This window comes from Gymnoscopelus braueri (genome assembly GCF_963280865.1).
Source record: "Gymnoscopelus braueri genome assembly, chromosome: 16".
Classification (NCBI taxonomy): Eukaryota; Metazoa; Chordata; class Actinopteri; order Myctophiformes; family Myctophidae; genus Gymnoscopelus; species Gymnoscopelus braueri.
Genome location: NC_137616.1, coordinates 32,810,554 through 32,828,010, shown reverse-complemented (window position 1 = coordinate 32,828,010; position 17,457 = coordinate 32,810,554). Strand labels below are relative to the sequence as shown.

The 17,457-nt window shown below is 40.4% G+C and overlaps 1 protein-coding gene across 1 annotated transcript; it reads right to left on the bottom strand.

The window, feature by feature from the left end:
• Positions 1-10,051: 10,051 nt before the first annotated feature.
• Positions 10,052-13,326, bottom strand: LOC308103393 (alpha-1-antitrypsin homolog; the record flags this gene model as incomplete). The annotated part of the gene is made up of 4 exons (XM_080453349.1): positions 10,052-10,259; positions 10,573-10,720; positions 11,789-12,059; positions 12,663-13,326. 4 exons carry the CDS (start codon positions 13,324-13,326, stop codon positions 10,068-10,070), a joined length of 1,275 nt encoding a protein of 424 aa, XP_080309475.1. The 3' UTR covers positions 10,052-10,067.
• Between the last annotated feature and the right edge of the window lie 4,131 nt (positions 13,327-17,457).

The window sequence follows — 17,457 nt, the reverse complement described above, 5'->3', positions numbered from 1 at the left end:
CTGTTTTTGGCGCAAGACACCGGCACAACCAAGTATGAATTAAATGTTACAAAGCCTTATGACCCACTCTTCATGCTCCACTTGGCTGAACAAGACTAACACCAATATAGGGTATTTATGCAATAACGTATCTATCTGTCATGGACGCATGACCCCCACAACCCAGCAGCCAGTGCACTTTATTGATGGGATCAGTCAATAGACACAATTCAGAGCTGAGGTGATTCAGAGCCAATTGTGTCCAGAAAATGAGAGGATCAGTGTTGCTGTCTAGTGGGGTCTGATGTGAAATGACAGAGGAATCACAATTGTTGTCTTTACAGGTGACTTGGATTGATACATTGCGATGCAGTGGCAGCCGGCTCGATAACACAACGGGGAATCTGTCCAAATGCATTAGGTCTAATCCCATTTGTCAACAAGCAGTAGACAGGTTTACATTAAGGGTCATCCTGTAGCACACACACACACACACACACACACGCACACACGCGCACACACACACACACACACTTGCACGCCATCACCACTACAGATATCAGATTCATTCACTCTGCGTGTGTGTGCGTGTGCGTGTGCGTGTGCGTGTGCGTGTGCGTGTGCGTGTGCGTGTGCGTGTGTGTGCGTGTGTGTGTGTTTTTTTTTTAAGAGAGTGAGTCTGTAATTCTGACATAGGTCAGTACAGTGAGTGTGAGTGATGTGCAACCTGCGTTCAGCATGAATTTCAGTAATAAGACATAACATTATTTGTGTACATGATGAGCTCTGGGGGGAGGGGGGTCTCGGTAGTTTCTTTATCCTCATTCTGCCAGATGCATCAACATTACATGCCTTTGATTTCTTAGTACAAGATATGTGTCAATTGCATGGCTCGATTTTCTGCAGTATCAGTGGCAGATCCATAAATAATAAACATCAGCAAGGTCTATTGTTCCTGAATGTTTGTTTGTGCTTGATGGGAGAACAGCCTCTTTCTGTCAGCCAAGCCTTTCACTTATGCCTTAGTTTGTTTGGCTTTTGATGCATATTTAACTAAGTTATGCATATGTACACAAAGTCCTCTGTGTTGATTTAACTCGGAGTGTAAAATTATGAATCCATTTGGTTCCATTTTTTTTAAATGCTCAGAATGAACCGTTACGGGTCTAATTGGGTCCATTACTTACACCATCGGAGTTAAATTAAGACGCTGATGCTTTCACAGTGCAATGAGTGCATGCCGTAAATTCTTTGTCAGCCGGGCTAGTATTAGATTATTGTTTAACTTCCCTGACCCGTGTCCACAGTTGCGTCATTGCGGACAGTTATGTTTTGATCTAAATGGGACAATATCCCCCACAGAGCTCATGGGGTCTGGTTAACTGCTATACCAAGACTGGAAGGTTGTTCTTAAGAAAATAAACTCTTAAATTTAGTGCCTGACCCTGAGGCTCTAAGTCCACTCCAAACCACAGTTCTAAACAGTTTTTCCCTTCATCTTGCATCATTTAATTGAGACATGCATTAATAAAACAAGCCTCCCACAAAACTAGAAGGAGCTAGCATGGAAATCTATGATCTCATAGAGTTCTTGACAGAGATTAGACCCTTAGACCCTGGATTTTTCTTTATTTTTCTTCTGAAAATACTTTGTGCTGTCCAAGTTCATACAATCTTTTAAGCTAGAATTGCTTGAAATTGGTGGCTTTGTGGTGCAGAGCTCAAGCATTAACTGATGAAAAGAGAGAGTGAAATTACATGACCTTTCAGATGTTCAGCTCATTTCACTTCACTATGTAAATTGGGCCAATTAACGCACAGGTGGATTTGCCATAATTTGGATCTGAAATATACCAACGAGTTGAACCATAACTGGAAAACGGCCAGGTGCACTAAACTGTCTTTTGCTGCCATTTTCTGTTGTGCCACAACAGTGCCACCTTGTGGTAGAGGTAGTACGTACTCTAACTGGTGTGTGTGTGTGTGTGTGTGTGTGTGTGTGTGTGTGTGTGTGTGTGTGTGTGTGTGTGTGTGTGTGTGTGTGTGTGTGTGATCTAAATGGGACATTTAGATCACAGACCAATATGGGGAAACACTGAAACAATACAAGAAAACAGTAAGAGAAAAAAGAGATCAACATGTTAGAAACCAACTGCAAGATATCGAGGATTCCATACAGACAAACAGCTTCTGGGAAAACTGGAACAGACTTAATAAGCTAAAACAGGACGAACTACCCATCCAAAATGGAGATATATGGGTGAACCATTTTTCTAGCCTCTTTGGCCCAATCGAGAAGAACAAAGAGCAAAAACAAATAAAAGATAAACTACAAAACCTAGAGTCAGCCGTAAAAGACTACCAGAATCCACTAGATTCCCAAATCAACCTAAAAGAACTACAAGACAAAATAAAAACACTTAAAACCAAGAAGGCCTGCGGGGCGGACGGTATTCTAAATGAAATGATCAAATTCACCGACCTCAAATTCCAAATAGCCATACTAAAACTCCTAAATATCGTGCTCAGCTCTGGGATCTTCCCCAGCACATGGAATCAAGGGCTGATAACGCCACTCCACAAAAGTGGAGACAAATATGACCCAAATAACTACCGCGGGATCTGTGTAAACAGCAACCTCGGAAAGATCCTCTGCATGATCCTCAACCACAGAATTCTAAACTTCCTCACAGAAAGCAATGTCCTGAGCAAATCACAAATTGGTTTTCTACCAAAATATCGCACAACAGACCACATTTACACTCTAAACACCCTAATTGACAACCAATTAAACAAAAACAAAAGCAAATTATTCTCCTGCTTTGTCGACTTCAAAAAAGCATTCGATTCAATTTGGCATGAGGGTCTGATGTACAAACTGTTGGAGAGTGGCATTGGGGGGAAAACCTATGACATCATAAAATCAATGTACACTAACAACAAATGTGCAGTTAAAATAGGCGAAAAGCACACAGACTTTTTCCCCCAAAGCCGAGGAGTTAGACAGGGATGCAGCCTGAGTCCAACACTCTTCAACATATATATCAACGAATTAGCAAAAACGTTAGAACAGTCCACAGCTCCAGGCATCCCCTTGGCAAACACAGAAATCAAATGCTTACTTTTTGCAGATGACCTGCTGCTGCTGTCTCCAACCAAGGAAGGACTACAGCAGCAACTTGATCTCCTACACAAATTCTCCCAGACATGGGCCCTGACAGTGAACCTAACTAAAACTAAAATCATGATATTTCAAAAAAGATCCAGCCGCCAAAACCATCAATTTTTCCTAAATACAATCCCACTAGAACAAACAAAAAACTATACCTACCTTGGCCTAAACATCAGCAGCACAGGGAACTACAACCAAGCTGTAAAGGACCTGAGAGACAAGGCAAGAAGGGCATTCTATGCTATCAAAAGAAACATCAAAATAGACATCCCAATTAAAACCTGGCTTAAAATACTGGACTCTGTGATAGAACCAATTTCCCTCTATGGTTGTGAGATCTGGGGACCATTAGCAAACCATGACCCTGAAAAATGGGATAAACACCAAACCGAGACCCTACACACAGAATTCTGCAAATCCATTCTCCGTACCCAGCGAAAAACACCAAATAATGCATGCAGGGCAGAATTAGGACGATACCCACTAATTATCAAAATAAAAAAGAGAGCACTTAAGTTCTACAACCACCTAAAAGAAAGCGACCTAGATGCACTCCATAACAAGGCACTCACACACAGCGAAACCCTAGAGAGATGCCCCCTCAGCCAGCTGGCCCTGGAACTCCGGGCACAAACACAAACAGAGCCACGAGATAGAAAACCCATTGGACTAAACCAAATTATAAAACAGCAAAAGGAAAACTACCTGACACACTGGAAAGAAGCAACACAAAAGCAGAGTAAACTAGAATGCTATCTGGCCCTAAACAGAGAATACGCAGTGGCAGAATACCTGAGCACCGTGACTGACCCAAAACAAAGAAAAATCTTAACTAGGTACAGACTCAGTGAGCACAGTCTTGCGATCGAGAAAGGTCGTCACAGGCAGACCTGTATCCCGAGAGAAGACAGACTATGCACCCACTGCACACAAAATGAAGTGGAAACCGAGCTACACTTCCTAACCGTCTGTCCATTGTACCAAGACATCAGAGACACATACTTCCCACAGATTACAACCACACACGGAGATTTTGAAAACATGACCAATGACAAAAAACTCCCATATCTGCTGGGCGAAGTACAACAATGTGCAAACACAGCAGCAAGATTCGTGAGTTGCTGTGATAGGAAAAGGATATCAAACGGAACACAACCACCCTAAAGACTAATCATTGGGTATATTCCGGCACTATAACTACACCCAGTGATCTTGGTACATAGAAATTGATCTATTGAAGATTCTGACTTTCAAATGTACATATTTTTTGTTTTGATTGTATTGCTGTATTGTTGTATTATGCTTTCTGCTTTGGCAATGTAAACGTATGTTTTCTCATGCCAATAAAGCCCTTTGAATTGAATTGAATTGAATTGTGTGTGTGTGTGTGTGTGTGTGTGTGTGTGTGTGTGTGTGTGTGTGTGTGTGTGTGTGTGTGTGTGTGTGTGTGTGTGTGTGTGCGTGTGTGTAAATGGTAAATGGTAAATGGTGCATTTATATGTTAGCGCTTTTATCCAAAGCTCTTTACATAGATTGTGCATTACATTCACCCATTCACACACACATTCATACACCGATGGCAGAGGAATAATATGCAATAGATTGTATGCAGAGTGTGTGTGTGTGTGTGTGTGTGTGTGTGTGTGTGTGTGTGTGTGTGTGTGTGTGTGTGTGTGTGTGTGTGTGTGTGTGTGTGTGTGTGTGTGTGTGTGTGTGTGTGTGTGTATATATATATATATGCATTAATCACTTAAAGGGATAGTTTACCCCAAAATGCCTTGAATTCATGGATATTTTTTGTTTTTTGTCACAATCCTAAGCAAATAATTTGATGACCAGCGGTGGCTCCGGTAGGAGACTCAAAGTGTCAACTTTGAGCCTCCTACCGGAGACATTAGCATCTTTCCGCCGGTCATCAAATTATTTGCTTAGGAATGCGACAAAAACAAAAAAAACTCCATGAATTCAAGGCTTCATGGGGTGTGTAATTGATAGGAAATAAGTCATGTTTTGGGTGTACTATACCTTTAAGCCCTATGGTATAGCTTACTTCCGCTATTCGCTGATCTACAAGCTCACAACAATGTATCTACATCCATCTAGATAGATCTTATTTAATAAAATATTAATATTAATTTAAAAAGTTATCTCAACCGCTAAACCCATTAACCTATACTTAGCTATACTTAGTACACTAATACTTAGTTGACCAGGGTCGGCTCTGTAATTGGTCTGCTCTTTTCTCCCTCTACACCAAATCTCTTCACCAAAAATATCCGATCTACAAGCTTGCAATGTATCACATTGCGACTTGTTGTGTGCTTGTAGATCTGCTATTTATGCAGAATGTTCCACCCAGTATAGGATGCTAGTAAATAGGGTTCAAGTAGGTATAACTCTTCTCCTTCTCCTTAGCTGTCATTCTGAGAGATCCGGGCAAAAGTTGGTGTCTTTAACAGTAGCACTCTGAACCAACTGAGCCGACCCCCTGGTCCGATGTTGCATTATAGATGGCCCCCTCATATGTTCTCACACGGTAGGATTTGCGTGAGCATAACACATTTGATCATTTTTCAGAGTGGAAATAATAAGCAAAGTGGAGAGATCTGAGAGTTGGCGTAGGTTGTGATTTTTCAGAGGCGTATTCCACTAATGATGGGTTCTTTAAATGACAGTTCAAAAATAACGTGCTGTGTGATGTATTGAAATAGAAGCACAGTGTCATTTTCCATTACCTGATCTCACATCAATTTCATCTGGGTGGCCTCCAGTTATGTAGAAGAAAACGTCCAGACAACTCAGAGGAACAGTGAACATAAAAGTTCAAATCGTACAAACGATCGGGATTAACCCGTCGCAGCTCATTTGAAGGATTTTAAACATGATATTTCCAGTTTTTGGTTCACTGGTATTGAGCAAGTTCGCCTACTAAGAGAGGGGGCAACCATGACCTTCTACTTAAACAGCATGTTGGATATACACACTACAAACCTTAACACCAAGGGGACCGATACATTTTTACTTAATGTGATATTGTAATCAAATGGATAGTTGCTCTGTTGCTTTGCATTCCATTTCTCCACTCCCAGGCTCTACGCATTAATCCTCTGCCTGGATTGAGGTGGCAAAGTTGACATTTGTCATGAGGAGTACTCTGAATTTATTTTATTGTTATTGAGATGTTTTGAAGTGTTGATGAGTTTGTTTAAATTGTGATTATCCACTGTCATTTTGTATTGTATTGAGTAATTTGTGTATTCAATGATTGTACAGATTGATTGAAATGAGAGCATTTATTCAAATATAAATGCTTTTGTGTGAGTGGTTGCTGGTTGGAGTTTGTGTGAGTGGTTGCTGTAGACCCCTTGTTTGTGTATATATTTGTGGTGCTACCACTCAAACATTGCCTTTTTAATAATACACGTTTTCTCTGTTGGGAGCAAACGAAGATGGTGTGCAGGTTCTTCTGTTTCATTTTTATTTTAATGTCTGCTGTTAATATTCATCCCCAGCACTTTGATATTTCACAATGTTGTGTTACAGCTGCTTTGTCACATACACACCCATTCATACTGCCAGTCTTGTGATAAATAGCACTTTTAGAAAATTAACTGCTCATGATCATTGTAGATGTGTGTAGACTGTGAGCAGTGTCATTTTGATCGAGGAAAAGAGATGCAAATAATCACATAACACATTCAATCATTAGACCTTGCAAAATGTTCAGTATTTGCCATTGCATGAAATTAAAAGGCCTTTAAATATGTCAAGTAGTATACCCTTATGATTACTTGTACCTTTTATAAACTTTCATCTTACAGGGTTAGGGTTAGGGTTTGTTAATTTATTCTTTTTGAACCATTTTTTTTAATGGATCTATCCAAATGTATCTTTCAGACAGATTTTCTCTGTCTCTGGTAAAGACATCACAGCAAGGCCATGGTAACATGTGGTTTACATGAGTAAGAATAAGTGAAAATAGGCAAGCATAATTGGGGAAACCATCTATGAAAAAGGAGCTGGGAAAAAAGGAAAAATAGGAGTCCCAGGGGTTTTTCTGAATTCATCTGATAAGAGATGCAAGACATGTAAAACTAAAGATCAGAAGACGTTCATTTTCCTTTTGATACCAAACACATGTTTCATAAAGCACCAATTAAAAATATGCTTTAAATGCTTATTAAGCAAAACAGTGCTGTTTCGAGTTGATGGTATAACTCTCTGGTAACATCACTATGCTTTTATGATCTGAGGGATCTAATTTAGTTGGTATGGGAAGTTATGAAATGCATCACAGAAAAAGAGGGGAGGACATACACACACACACACACACACACACTATAAATGAGCTTTTCTGTTGTTGCACAATAATTGTTCATGTCTTATGTTTAAATGCTCTTATTTGATTAATTCTTCAGAGCAGAATCAACCACAGGCTGCACCATACAAGTGGCCATATCCCTTAAACCCACTAGAGGGCTCTAGCCCAAGTAAGTACTCAATTCAATTTAATTGTCACAGGTTTACAAGTGTTGTCCCAGGCTACGATAAGTAGAGGGCTAAAACCGGTGTTAGGGATCTAAATTCAAATTAAAAAGAGATGAAATGGGTTCAAAATATCTGATCAATGTTTTTTAAAACGTTGGCATTTTACGGTTAATCCACTATAAATATCCAGTTTTAATAAAGTACACGTCTCCAGGAAATTAATTCCAGAAATAAAATTAAGCTATTGGTTTGTTTCCATTCTTAATAGAAAGTAGGAAACTTATGTAATTGGATAATTAGGGAATGATGTTCAGGTAAAAAAAATATATATTTAATTTCAATACAGCAACACATTATTTTGGAACACTCTTGTTTCAGCACATTTAAACGACAACTTCAGTTTTTCAATCTATTTTCTTATAATTTTGTGCTTTTAGTTAGTGCTTTGTCAATTACTCATTATAAGATGGTGCCATGCAATTACTGTCTACTCGCTCTGTGTCTCAGAGGAGGGCTGTGGACAGTTCAGAAACCTGCCTACCTTTTTATTTATTATTATCAATGCATTATTATTATCATCAATGCAAGAACAATGGCTTCTTCGAGCATGCCAACTGTCTAGGAAGAGAAAGGCTGTGTAGTCTCTATTAGCTTTGAATCCCCATTGATGATGTCATTGGTGGGCAGGTTTCTGAACTGTGCATAGTCCACCAATGAGACACAGAGTGAGTAGATGTGCCATCTTATATTAGTGAGGACATTTATAATGAAGATGAGTTTGAAAATGGGTGAAGTGCTCCTTAAACAAGTTACCCAACCGGTCTCCTAACTCAACCATTTGTCATCACCCTTATCTCTGTCCTGAGTCATGTGTTGTCTACTATCTACAGTACTGCATGTCTGCTCATTCAGGTACTGTTAGTGGCGACATGCAGTGATTGTGTAAACTGCACAGCAGCAACTTGTCTCTGTTGACAGGTCAAAGGGGAGAGAAGTCGGGTTAGTGTGAATCATCTGAATAAACGAGTCGAGCTTCCTTTTCAGCCACACATGTTGCAAGCGTTGGATTGAGAAAGAACTGATTTATAAGAGTTCAAACCTAAATGAAGAATATTTAGGCAATTAGAAAAACTATAGGACTTGGGGGCCATGCATGTCGGGAACGACGGAAGTCCTTCCATTTGTATTGGCTATTCAGCACAAACGTTAAGCGAAGCTCTGCCAATCAGTTAAGTTGTGTGCACGCACCCGAGATCGCACGCACCCGAGATCAAATGAATAACCATTCTATGGTATCTTGCTGTGTATTTTGTCTCACACTGAAAAAAAATTAAAATGTTACACAATCACTTTGTGTTTGGGGTTTTAGCTTTTATTAACCAAGCAAATATTTTATTGGATGCAAACAAAGGTCCTTCCTGCAGTTTGAAAGAAGAAAATGGAAATCAACACCTTCGTACTGCATGAAACTCATTATTAGCAAGTCTGAATAGGTGGGCATTTGGGAAATGAACAGATGTGATGAAAACTCATTCTAAAAGGGGGTAGTTGCATAATATAATTACTATCCCAAAATGAAGCCATCAACTTTTCAACATGAAAGTAAAAAACATGTACACACACAAACACACGCACTCACTCACGCACGCACGCACACACTTGATGTTTGTGTAACAACTTCTCAGTTAGTTTGACAAAATGGTAGATTTTTATTGCTAAAGCTGTCTTGATGTTCTTCACATTGTGATTTCAATTAAAGGTGTAAATTATATTTTTGGGTTAAAACAATGTGTGTAATTGATGTGTAATTAATTACAAGAAAATAAGAAAGGAAATGCAAATATAAAATGTAAACCTGAATATCTTGCAATAAAAGTATTTTTTTTTTAAATGTTTCGTTATAAGGTAAAGCTCTATATTCTGATTTGATTCTGCGTCTCTCTACGGCTCTTTAGTAAACAGAAAATGTTCAGGTGGATCACCAATTTCATACAATTAGGAGAGACATAATTTAAAGTGTTCCTATCCTTTTGTTTAATCATTTCCAATGTAATTTGTTTATACTATATGAGCTCTCTGTCCTGATAGGGTCAAATTGGTATCCCAATCTGAAAATGTATTTTCTGTTTACTAAACAGCTGGATAGACAGGGAGACTCGGTTACTAAACAAACACACTACATAGCAATGAATACTATGGGAATATAGAGCTATTTAAGAAAAATCTAAAACTATATACCTTCAGATTATAACCAAAGGACAACCACGTTTAGCACAGAAATTGGTACACAGTGAAATACAGTGTTAATTTAACTCTGAGAAAGAGGACACTTACGGTTAAATGTTCACATTCTCAGATTTAAATCTATACCCTGATGAGAGTGATTTTGACAGGATCCAGGTGACGGCATCTTCTTGACTCATTCCTTTTACGCAGCATTAGGATTGCTGATCTTCCCCATGAAGAGGATGCTCTTGGTGGAGTGCTCCAGGATGAAGACCAGGAAGGGCCTGTTGAGTTTCATAGTGTCTGGCATGCTCATGGGCATGATCTCAATGGTGGTGGCGGCTGCCGCCTCCGTTCCCGTCTCATCCACGCTCAGAACGGCCTTGTGGGACACCTGTAGAAGAACCAGGAAGATGTGGTGAAAAGCTATGTCGGACGCTTGTTACTTTAGCATCTAAATCCTGATTTATACTTTGTTGTACAATGGAAGTAGAATAGTCGATCTACAAGAAAGACATCATATAGGACAGATGATAAATTAAGCATAACTCTGCAAGTACATGATTCTGAAACTGTTCATGCTTTGCCACCATTTATACAGTTTCAGATATTGCAAAGACTTGCAACTCTTCTCATACAGCCATTATTTCCACATAGATCACAAGGCATTTTTGTCCTGTATTGAACCATAAATCGGTCTGTCATACCTTGGAGACCTTGACCCTTGGCTCCACAGAGATGCCGGAGAAATCAGCGGTATCTTGGAAAGCATCGGTGATGCCCATCTCCTTCAATGTGTTCTCCAGGGAGGCAGAAGCTGAGATGGAAAACTTGGGCAGGAACAGATCCACCGAGCTGGAGCACACATAGAATTCAGTGGAGTCAGTGTTATGCCATTTGTTGAAGTAAAACAAATAAAAATAAAAATACAAGCTATACGGTCTAAATGCCAACAAACACTCAGCAAAAATAATACAGAAAATGGGATTACAAAATATGAACAGGATAAGCTTGGGTTGACTTTTGAGGTTAGTTTTAAAAGAAGAGAGGGTGGGGCTGATTTGATGTGGGTTCAGAGTGAGTTCCATTGAGAGGGTGGTGGCAACTGAGAAAGTGCTTAGTCCATCCATACATTATACACATAAGGTTTGTATATTTAACTGAACAAACTGGTGGCTGACTCATGCATACACAATATAATTTAGTTGACAAATGTAACCAAATAGACCGTTTTTGGCACTGGTTCTCAAAGAAGAGTTCAGGGACCGCCAGAGCTCATCGAGGGGGTTCCAGGGGGTCTCAAGTTAAATGAGTAACAGTTTAAAGACTTAAAGGACCAGGCAGGTTTGATCATTTCAAACAAGATGCTGAACTTTTTATTTTTTTATCATTATATTATTATTTTATTGTATTAGTGCAAGAACAATGGCTTCTATTTCAGCGTGCTAACTTTTGTTTGGAATCCCCATCGATGAGGTCATTGGTACGTAGGTTTCTGACCTGTTCATAGCCCATGAGATGCTGAGTGAGTGGATGGAAATTGTGCATGCTATAATGAGCATTAGTGAGGAAAATTTATAAAAAGATAAGTGGGTGGAAAGAGGAGACTTTTGTGTGTGTGTGTGTGTGTGTGTGTGTGTGTGTGTGTGTGTGTGTGTGTGTGTGTGTGTGTGTGTGTGTGTGTGTGTGTGTGTGTGTGTGTGTGTGGGGGAGATTTTCAAAAAGTTGACAAATCTTCCATTAAGGGGGTCCCTGCCACAACAACCTTTCAAATGGGCGTCTGCGTCAATTTGGGGCCCTAGACATGAAAATGTTTGAGAACCGCTGCTTTTACATGTCCATTTGTACACTCTTAAAGCCTCAGGATTTTACAGTGTATATCAGGCTACTCCCCTACTGAAAAGCAATTCCTAACCCTTTTACCTCCTGAAGAGGGAGTCGTGCCAGTTTCTGATGTGCTCCTTGCTGATGTACGCCTCCAACTCCTGCAGCTTGCCCTCCTCAGGCAGCACGACCATCATGGAGGTGTTGCTCTTGTAGGGCAGCATGATGACGGAGGTCTGGTTTGTCGGGTCCTGGTAGAATTCGTAGCGGCCGGTCCTCTTCATCATGTCCACCTGGACCGTCAAGGTGTCGCTCACCTTGAAGTCGTCCTTATATGTCTGCGAGGCCTCAAATGGTTTCTCCCACTTCCCTGCATGAGGCCACATTTAATGCTGGTGTTAATTTTACTCACAGAGTGTATACAAATGTAGCCAAATGGACACTTGGGGGGTCTAATTTGGTTACATTTGTTCACTTTGTACAGTCTCTACAAATGGATAAATGAACAGTGAGAATTGCACTGTATAAGAGAGCAAATATTGACTATCATGGGTTTGTTTTTATTATTACCATTATTTATTTTGCTGTGTGGAGGGAAGATAAATTATAGAGACTGCGAGTAATATAAGTCAAATAGATTTCAGTATAATCCATAAACATCATATATCATGTTTATATCTGTTTGCAGGGCATATGGAGGTAATACTGGTGCATTGTTGCCCTGTCTCATGCACTGTATATATCCTTTATAAAAAAAACTAATTATGTTTACCAACAGACGTTCGATGCACCAGTCACCACCACGGTTTAGATGTTGTCTGAGAGCCGGGAGGATTTTCATGACATGCAGTTGCCAAGGTATATAAACTACACACAACAACAACCAAGCAGGCAATCAATCCAAGCTTGTTGTGTACAGTACGTCTGCATTAATGAGTTTGTTGTACACGAATGCTTGTGATGCATCTCCTACCTCTGAAGAAGACGTAGTTGATCAGCACCATGGCGGTGTCGGGGTCCAAGGAGGTCAGCAGGTCTGTGATCTTGTCCCCGGTCTTCTTAGCGATGAAGCTGTTGATCTGGGCCACGGCTCCGGCCTCGTTGGCAAAGTCGACGTCGAAGGCCTCGCCGGCGTAGAAGTGCTTGATGTCCGCAAGGAACTTCTCTGCGGTCTTGAAGCCTTGGCGCAGGGCCACGGCGTTGCCGACGTCGAGCTGCTGGGCGTCGCGTTGGTGACCGAGCATGTGAATGAGGTGCTCGTACGCCTCGTTCACCTGGGCCTGCGTCATGCTAGGAGCGTCGTAGCCCAGGGCGCCGAACAGCTGGCTGTGGGTGTCACCTGCGGCTCCTGTGGCCAGCATGGCAAGGGCGGTTGCGATGCCCAGCGGGGAGTAGAAGATGTTCTCGCCGGCGGCAGCCTTGGCACGCAGGTTCTTGTAGAGGGCAAAGGCAAAGTCAGCGTTCGGGGGAGACAACTTGAGGCAGATGTCCTCCCCGTCGTGGTTGTGGGCCGCGCCGGGGCCGTGGTGGAGGTGGTGGAACACCTTCCCTGTGTGACCCATGTGGTCTCCGTCGTGTGGCATGGCCAAAGCCACGGCCAACAGTGCCGCGAACGCACAACTAGAAAAGCCACGCATCTTTATCACCTGTGAAGATGAGACAGGAGGAATTAAAAGGATTGTATTCCTTATTTCTTAATCTATATTGGTAAAGGTAAAAAAAATTATAAAGTAGTTGATGGTCATCGTATCACGGATATCAATATGCTTACGTAGATGCACATGTGTGTACTGGGTCAAGCAGATAAAAGGTCATAAATCATGACAGTGTGTAAACCATGAGCTGCAGTAATGAGATACTTTAGTCAAATTATGAGAAGAAAATCTGTTTGCAGGAGGACCTGAAATATCTTTACGAATTACCTGTATTTTCCATAACACAGGATGAATGCAAAATAGTTTAAATTAGCCAGCAGGGGACAAGCAGTTGTATTACTTAATCTGTTAACTGCTCTCACACATAATCAAACATTTTACAATGACCAATTCTTCTAAACATCAACTCGTTACAAATTCTTCTAAACATCCAGATAGGAATTTTATCAAAGATAACACTCAGTAGCTGCTTTTGAAAAAAAGTTGCAACACATGCACTTACCATCAGGGTCTTCTTCACAGAAGACAGCTTGGCAGCGATTGTACTGTTATATGGTCCTGGGTCAGCTGACTAGCCTGTCAATGATTTACTCTGACTGATGATTTCTGCTCTGTCCAATGCTCTTTGTGATGTTGTAACAGAACTCACTCAGCTCTCTGGAGTCGAGCCTGGCTTCTGAGTGGGTTTTGGTGTAAATATTTAGGCTCTTAGAGCCTGGTTTCTCCTGTCTTGCATCACTTCATATTAATAAATGATTGGAGAGAGATTTCTACACTTTTTCACTCTATATCAAGACCAAATGAAACAGCAGAAATCAATAGCCATAGACTCACGGGAAAGGTACATAGAGGGTTAATTTAACTTAGAAAATGTTCACTTGAACACTTTCAGAGTAAAATATTTTTTTGCCCTATAAACCCAAATAATAATTACAAATTTGCTATAATCCATAACTAGATTAGAATAGACATTTTCCAATGATGGATATCTATTTTTGTCTGTCTGTCTGTCTGTCTGTCTGTCTGTCTGTCTGTCTGTCTGTCTGTCTGTCTGCGTGTTCTGGGTAATCTCGGAAATCGCTGCAGCAATCAGTGCTAAACTTTGCAAAGGAAGTACTTCCACCCCACATTTTTCTCAAATGATTTAGCTAACACATCCAAACCTTGTTGGTACTGAATGAATACAAAATAACCAAAAAAAGGGCAGCATGTTGAACTAGACCGCTTTGGTAACAAGCGCTAATATGACACTGTGGAAAAGAACACAAACTACCTTGACGTTTGCGCTCTCAGATTTGTGTAGATGTGAAAAATTGAGATAGCATGTCTATAGGGCAGGTATTTCATGAAGGCCATAGCCACTGTGAACCCTCAGTGTGTCCTATTTTGTAAAATAAACTGCTATTTCTATGTATTTATTTATTTCATGCTATGTATAAAACATTGTATCATCGTTAACCCTCAAGTTCAGTTCAGAATTAATGTGGACTTAAAATCATTAATTTATTTGATGGCCTTGCTGCTCCGGCATTTGACGTTTGTGCCCTCAAACAATTGACAACGCCAAAGGCCAAGTGGCCTTGCCCCTAAAATCATGAAATTGCTTGGCTGAAGTAGCTTGGCTACTAAATACTGCAGCTACTAGCCTACAAATGTCATCTGCGTGCAGTATTTAATGACACATTTATATCTTTGAACACATACCCATGTTCCATCTAACAACACATTAGCTGTCTGACAGCAATAAATGTGTCCTGGTGAGAGACTGCAGGCTGATTCATTGGTTGACATTTCTGTCAGCCGTGACAGATCTGCTGTGTGACTCATCAAACATTTCTCTATTCATCACTTTCCATAAAGCAGGCTAAATATCACTGTGACATCCCCACAAGCTAGTGTCTAATGGCGCGATATAAATGAGCTAATATCCCATGGCTATTGAACTCTATTGTTATGTGGAAATCTTGTTGTTTTTTCATGTTTGATGCAGACAGAGTAGGCCTATGTTAGGGTTCAACAGGTGAATGTCTTGTAGAGTGCAGAAGCGACAAAACGGAATACAGTTTTGGAGGGAATTTTTTTTATTTTGTCAAATCACGTCAAATCACGGCCATTTACAGTAAATGTCCTCACTTATCATAACTCAGAACAGGATTAAATGAATAATTATTTATTTAAAGGCGATATAAGTGATTTTTTATGACGTACTCGTTGTCAGAGTACGCGTTGTACCCGTCCGTCTGTGTCCCTTTTATGCCCAAACATGGATATTTCTGCATCTGTCTGTCTGTGTAATAGCACAACTCTGTACTCTGACAGCAATGAATTCTAGTTAATTCTTGTCTAGACAGGGAATCTTGAGTCAAGAAAATAGAACACACCACAGAGCATCTCAAGAGACAAGTCTAGGTGTCCGCAAGTAAGTTTAGCCGCTAAGCCATTAGATGGTGGGCCAAACATTTTAAGAACATTAATTTAAGAACGCGCGCGACAGACCGATCGCCTTATATATAATAATAGCTTAATTTCTATAAAAGTTCATACGGTAAATATATTTGTGTGGTATAACTGCATACTGATATATCTGATTACAGCAAATACCATGGAAAATAGTAATTATTTGAGAAGTTTAAAACAAAAAAAAATGTTTTACAGTTTATGCAGATTAAATATAAAATGTTGTTGTTGAGCCCTTTTGTGTTGTGTTTTCTAACTAAACGTATGCGCCTGAATGAGCTATGAGATACCTGAATATCTCTCTGGGATTTATAAAGTAATACAAGTATCTATCTACAGATCCTATAAAAATGCTAAAAACAGCTTAAATGTTTAAAAAGTGAGAAATCTGCTTTGTCGCTCCTTGCATATGCCAATGGCCAACCCATGAGAATGGATAGAGTTCACAATTTTAAAGCAAAAAGTGAAAAATCTACTTCATCAGTCTATGCCTTGCTAAATCGGCTTTGTCACTCATGCCAATGGCTGATGCCCATGTGCAATTTCAGACTTGTCAACTCCTCACTGAGAAGAAAAAATATATGTGAATGGATGAGCACAGTCTTAACTGAGTGACAGGGTTTACAAAAATGCCAATAAACAGCTTGGGGAAAGTGAAACATCAGCTTTGTCAGTCCCTGCATAGGCTATGGCAATGCTCAATGCCATAGGTGTATGTGCAATGTCAGATCTATTGGCCAACCCCCTGAGGAGGGAAATGCATGAGAACAGACTAGGAGTTGTCTTTATTGTATATTACGATTGTAGGATCAACCTGTCGTCCCTATTATAGGAATATAATTATAGACTATTGTGTCAAAAAGAAAATATTTGAAAACGGCAGAAATAGCTGATCTACAAGCTTGATGCGTTGTGAGTTTGTAGGTCTGCTATTTTCCAAAGCACTGCCCAGCAGTACATGCAGTATTAGCTGCCGCAGGACAAGGTATATCTAGGGCTTCAGTGGTTAACAGGATTTTATTACTATGTGCTCATGCTTTAATTCCCAACTGCCAAACCTCCAGTCCTTTCTTCTCTACCACCTACAAATGCTTTCCCCTCAGGGAGTTTTTGCTGACACCAGAAACAGTTTGTTTTGCAAAAGCCCTATCCTTGACCTGTAAGACAAGGCAAGTGTAGTTGTACTGTATTGCACACAATAGAAAATAAGAACTAGAAAAGTTTCAAATACTCTTTACAACTACTTGGCAATGTGTTTTGAGTCACAGCAATTCTCTTCCTCGGGCAACCTGAGCTTCACTCATAAAACAGATTTTGGGGAGGGGGGGTGGACCAAATATTAATTAATGGATTCATCAGTCATTTGGATTCCATAGAAGCCAGCATGATGATGGACAGGGTCGGCAATGACTTGGCCAAACGAAATTTTCCTATCGTGAGTTTTTATTTTGCTTTAATCCATGTGAATTGCATTGCATGTTGAGGGGCCTAGAGCACACCTCCAAAACCGCTTTCACTTCTGGCCATTAGAACGGTGAACAGTGGTGGTCGGTCGGACAAACTCTATGTGGTTCTGACGGCTGCACCCTACGACACAGCCATGCAGGCAACCCGCATCCTGGCAGAAGTCTGTGCTCAGAGGACTTTTTTTTGTTA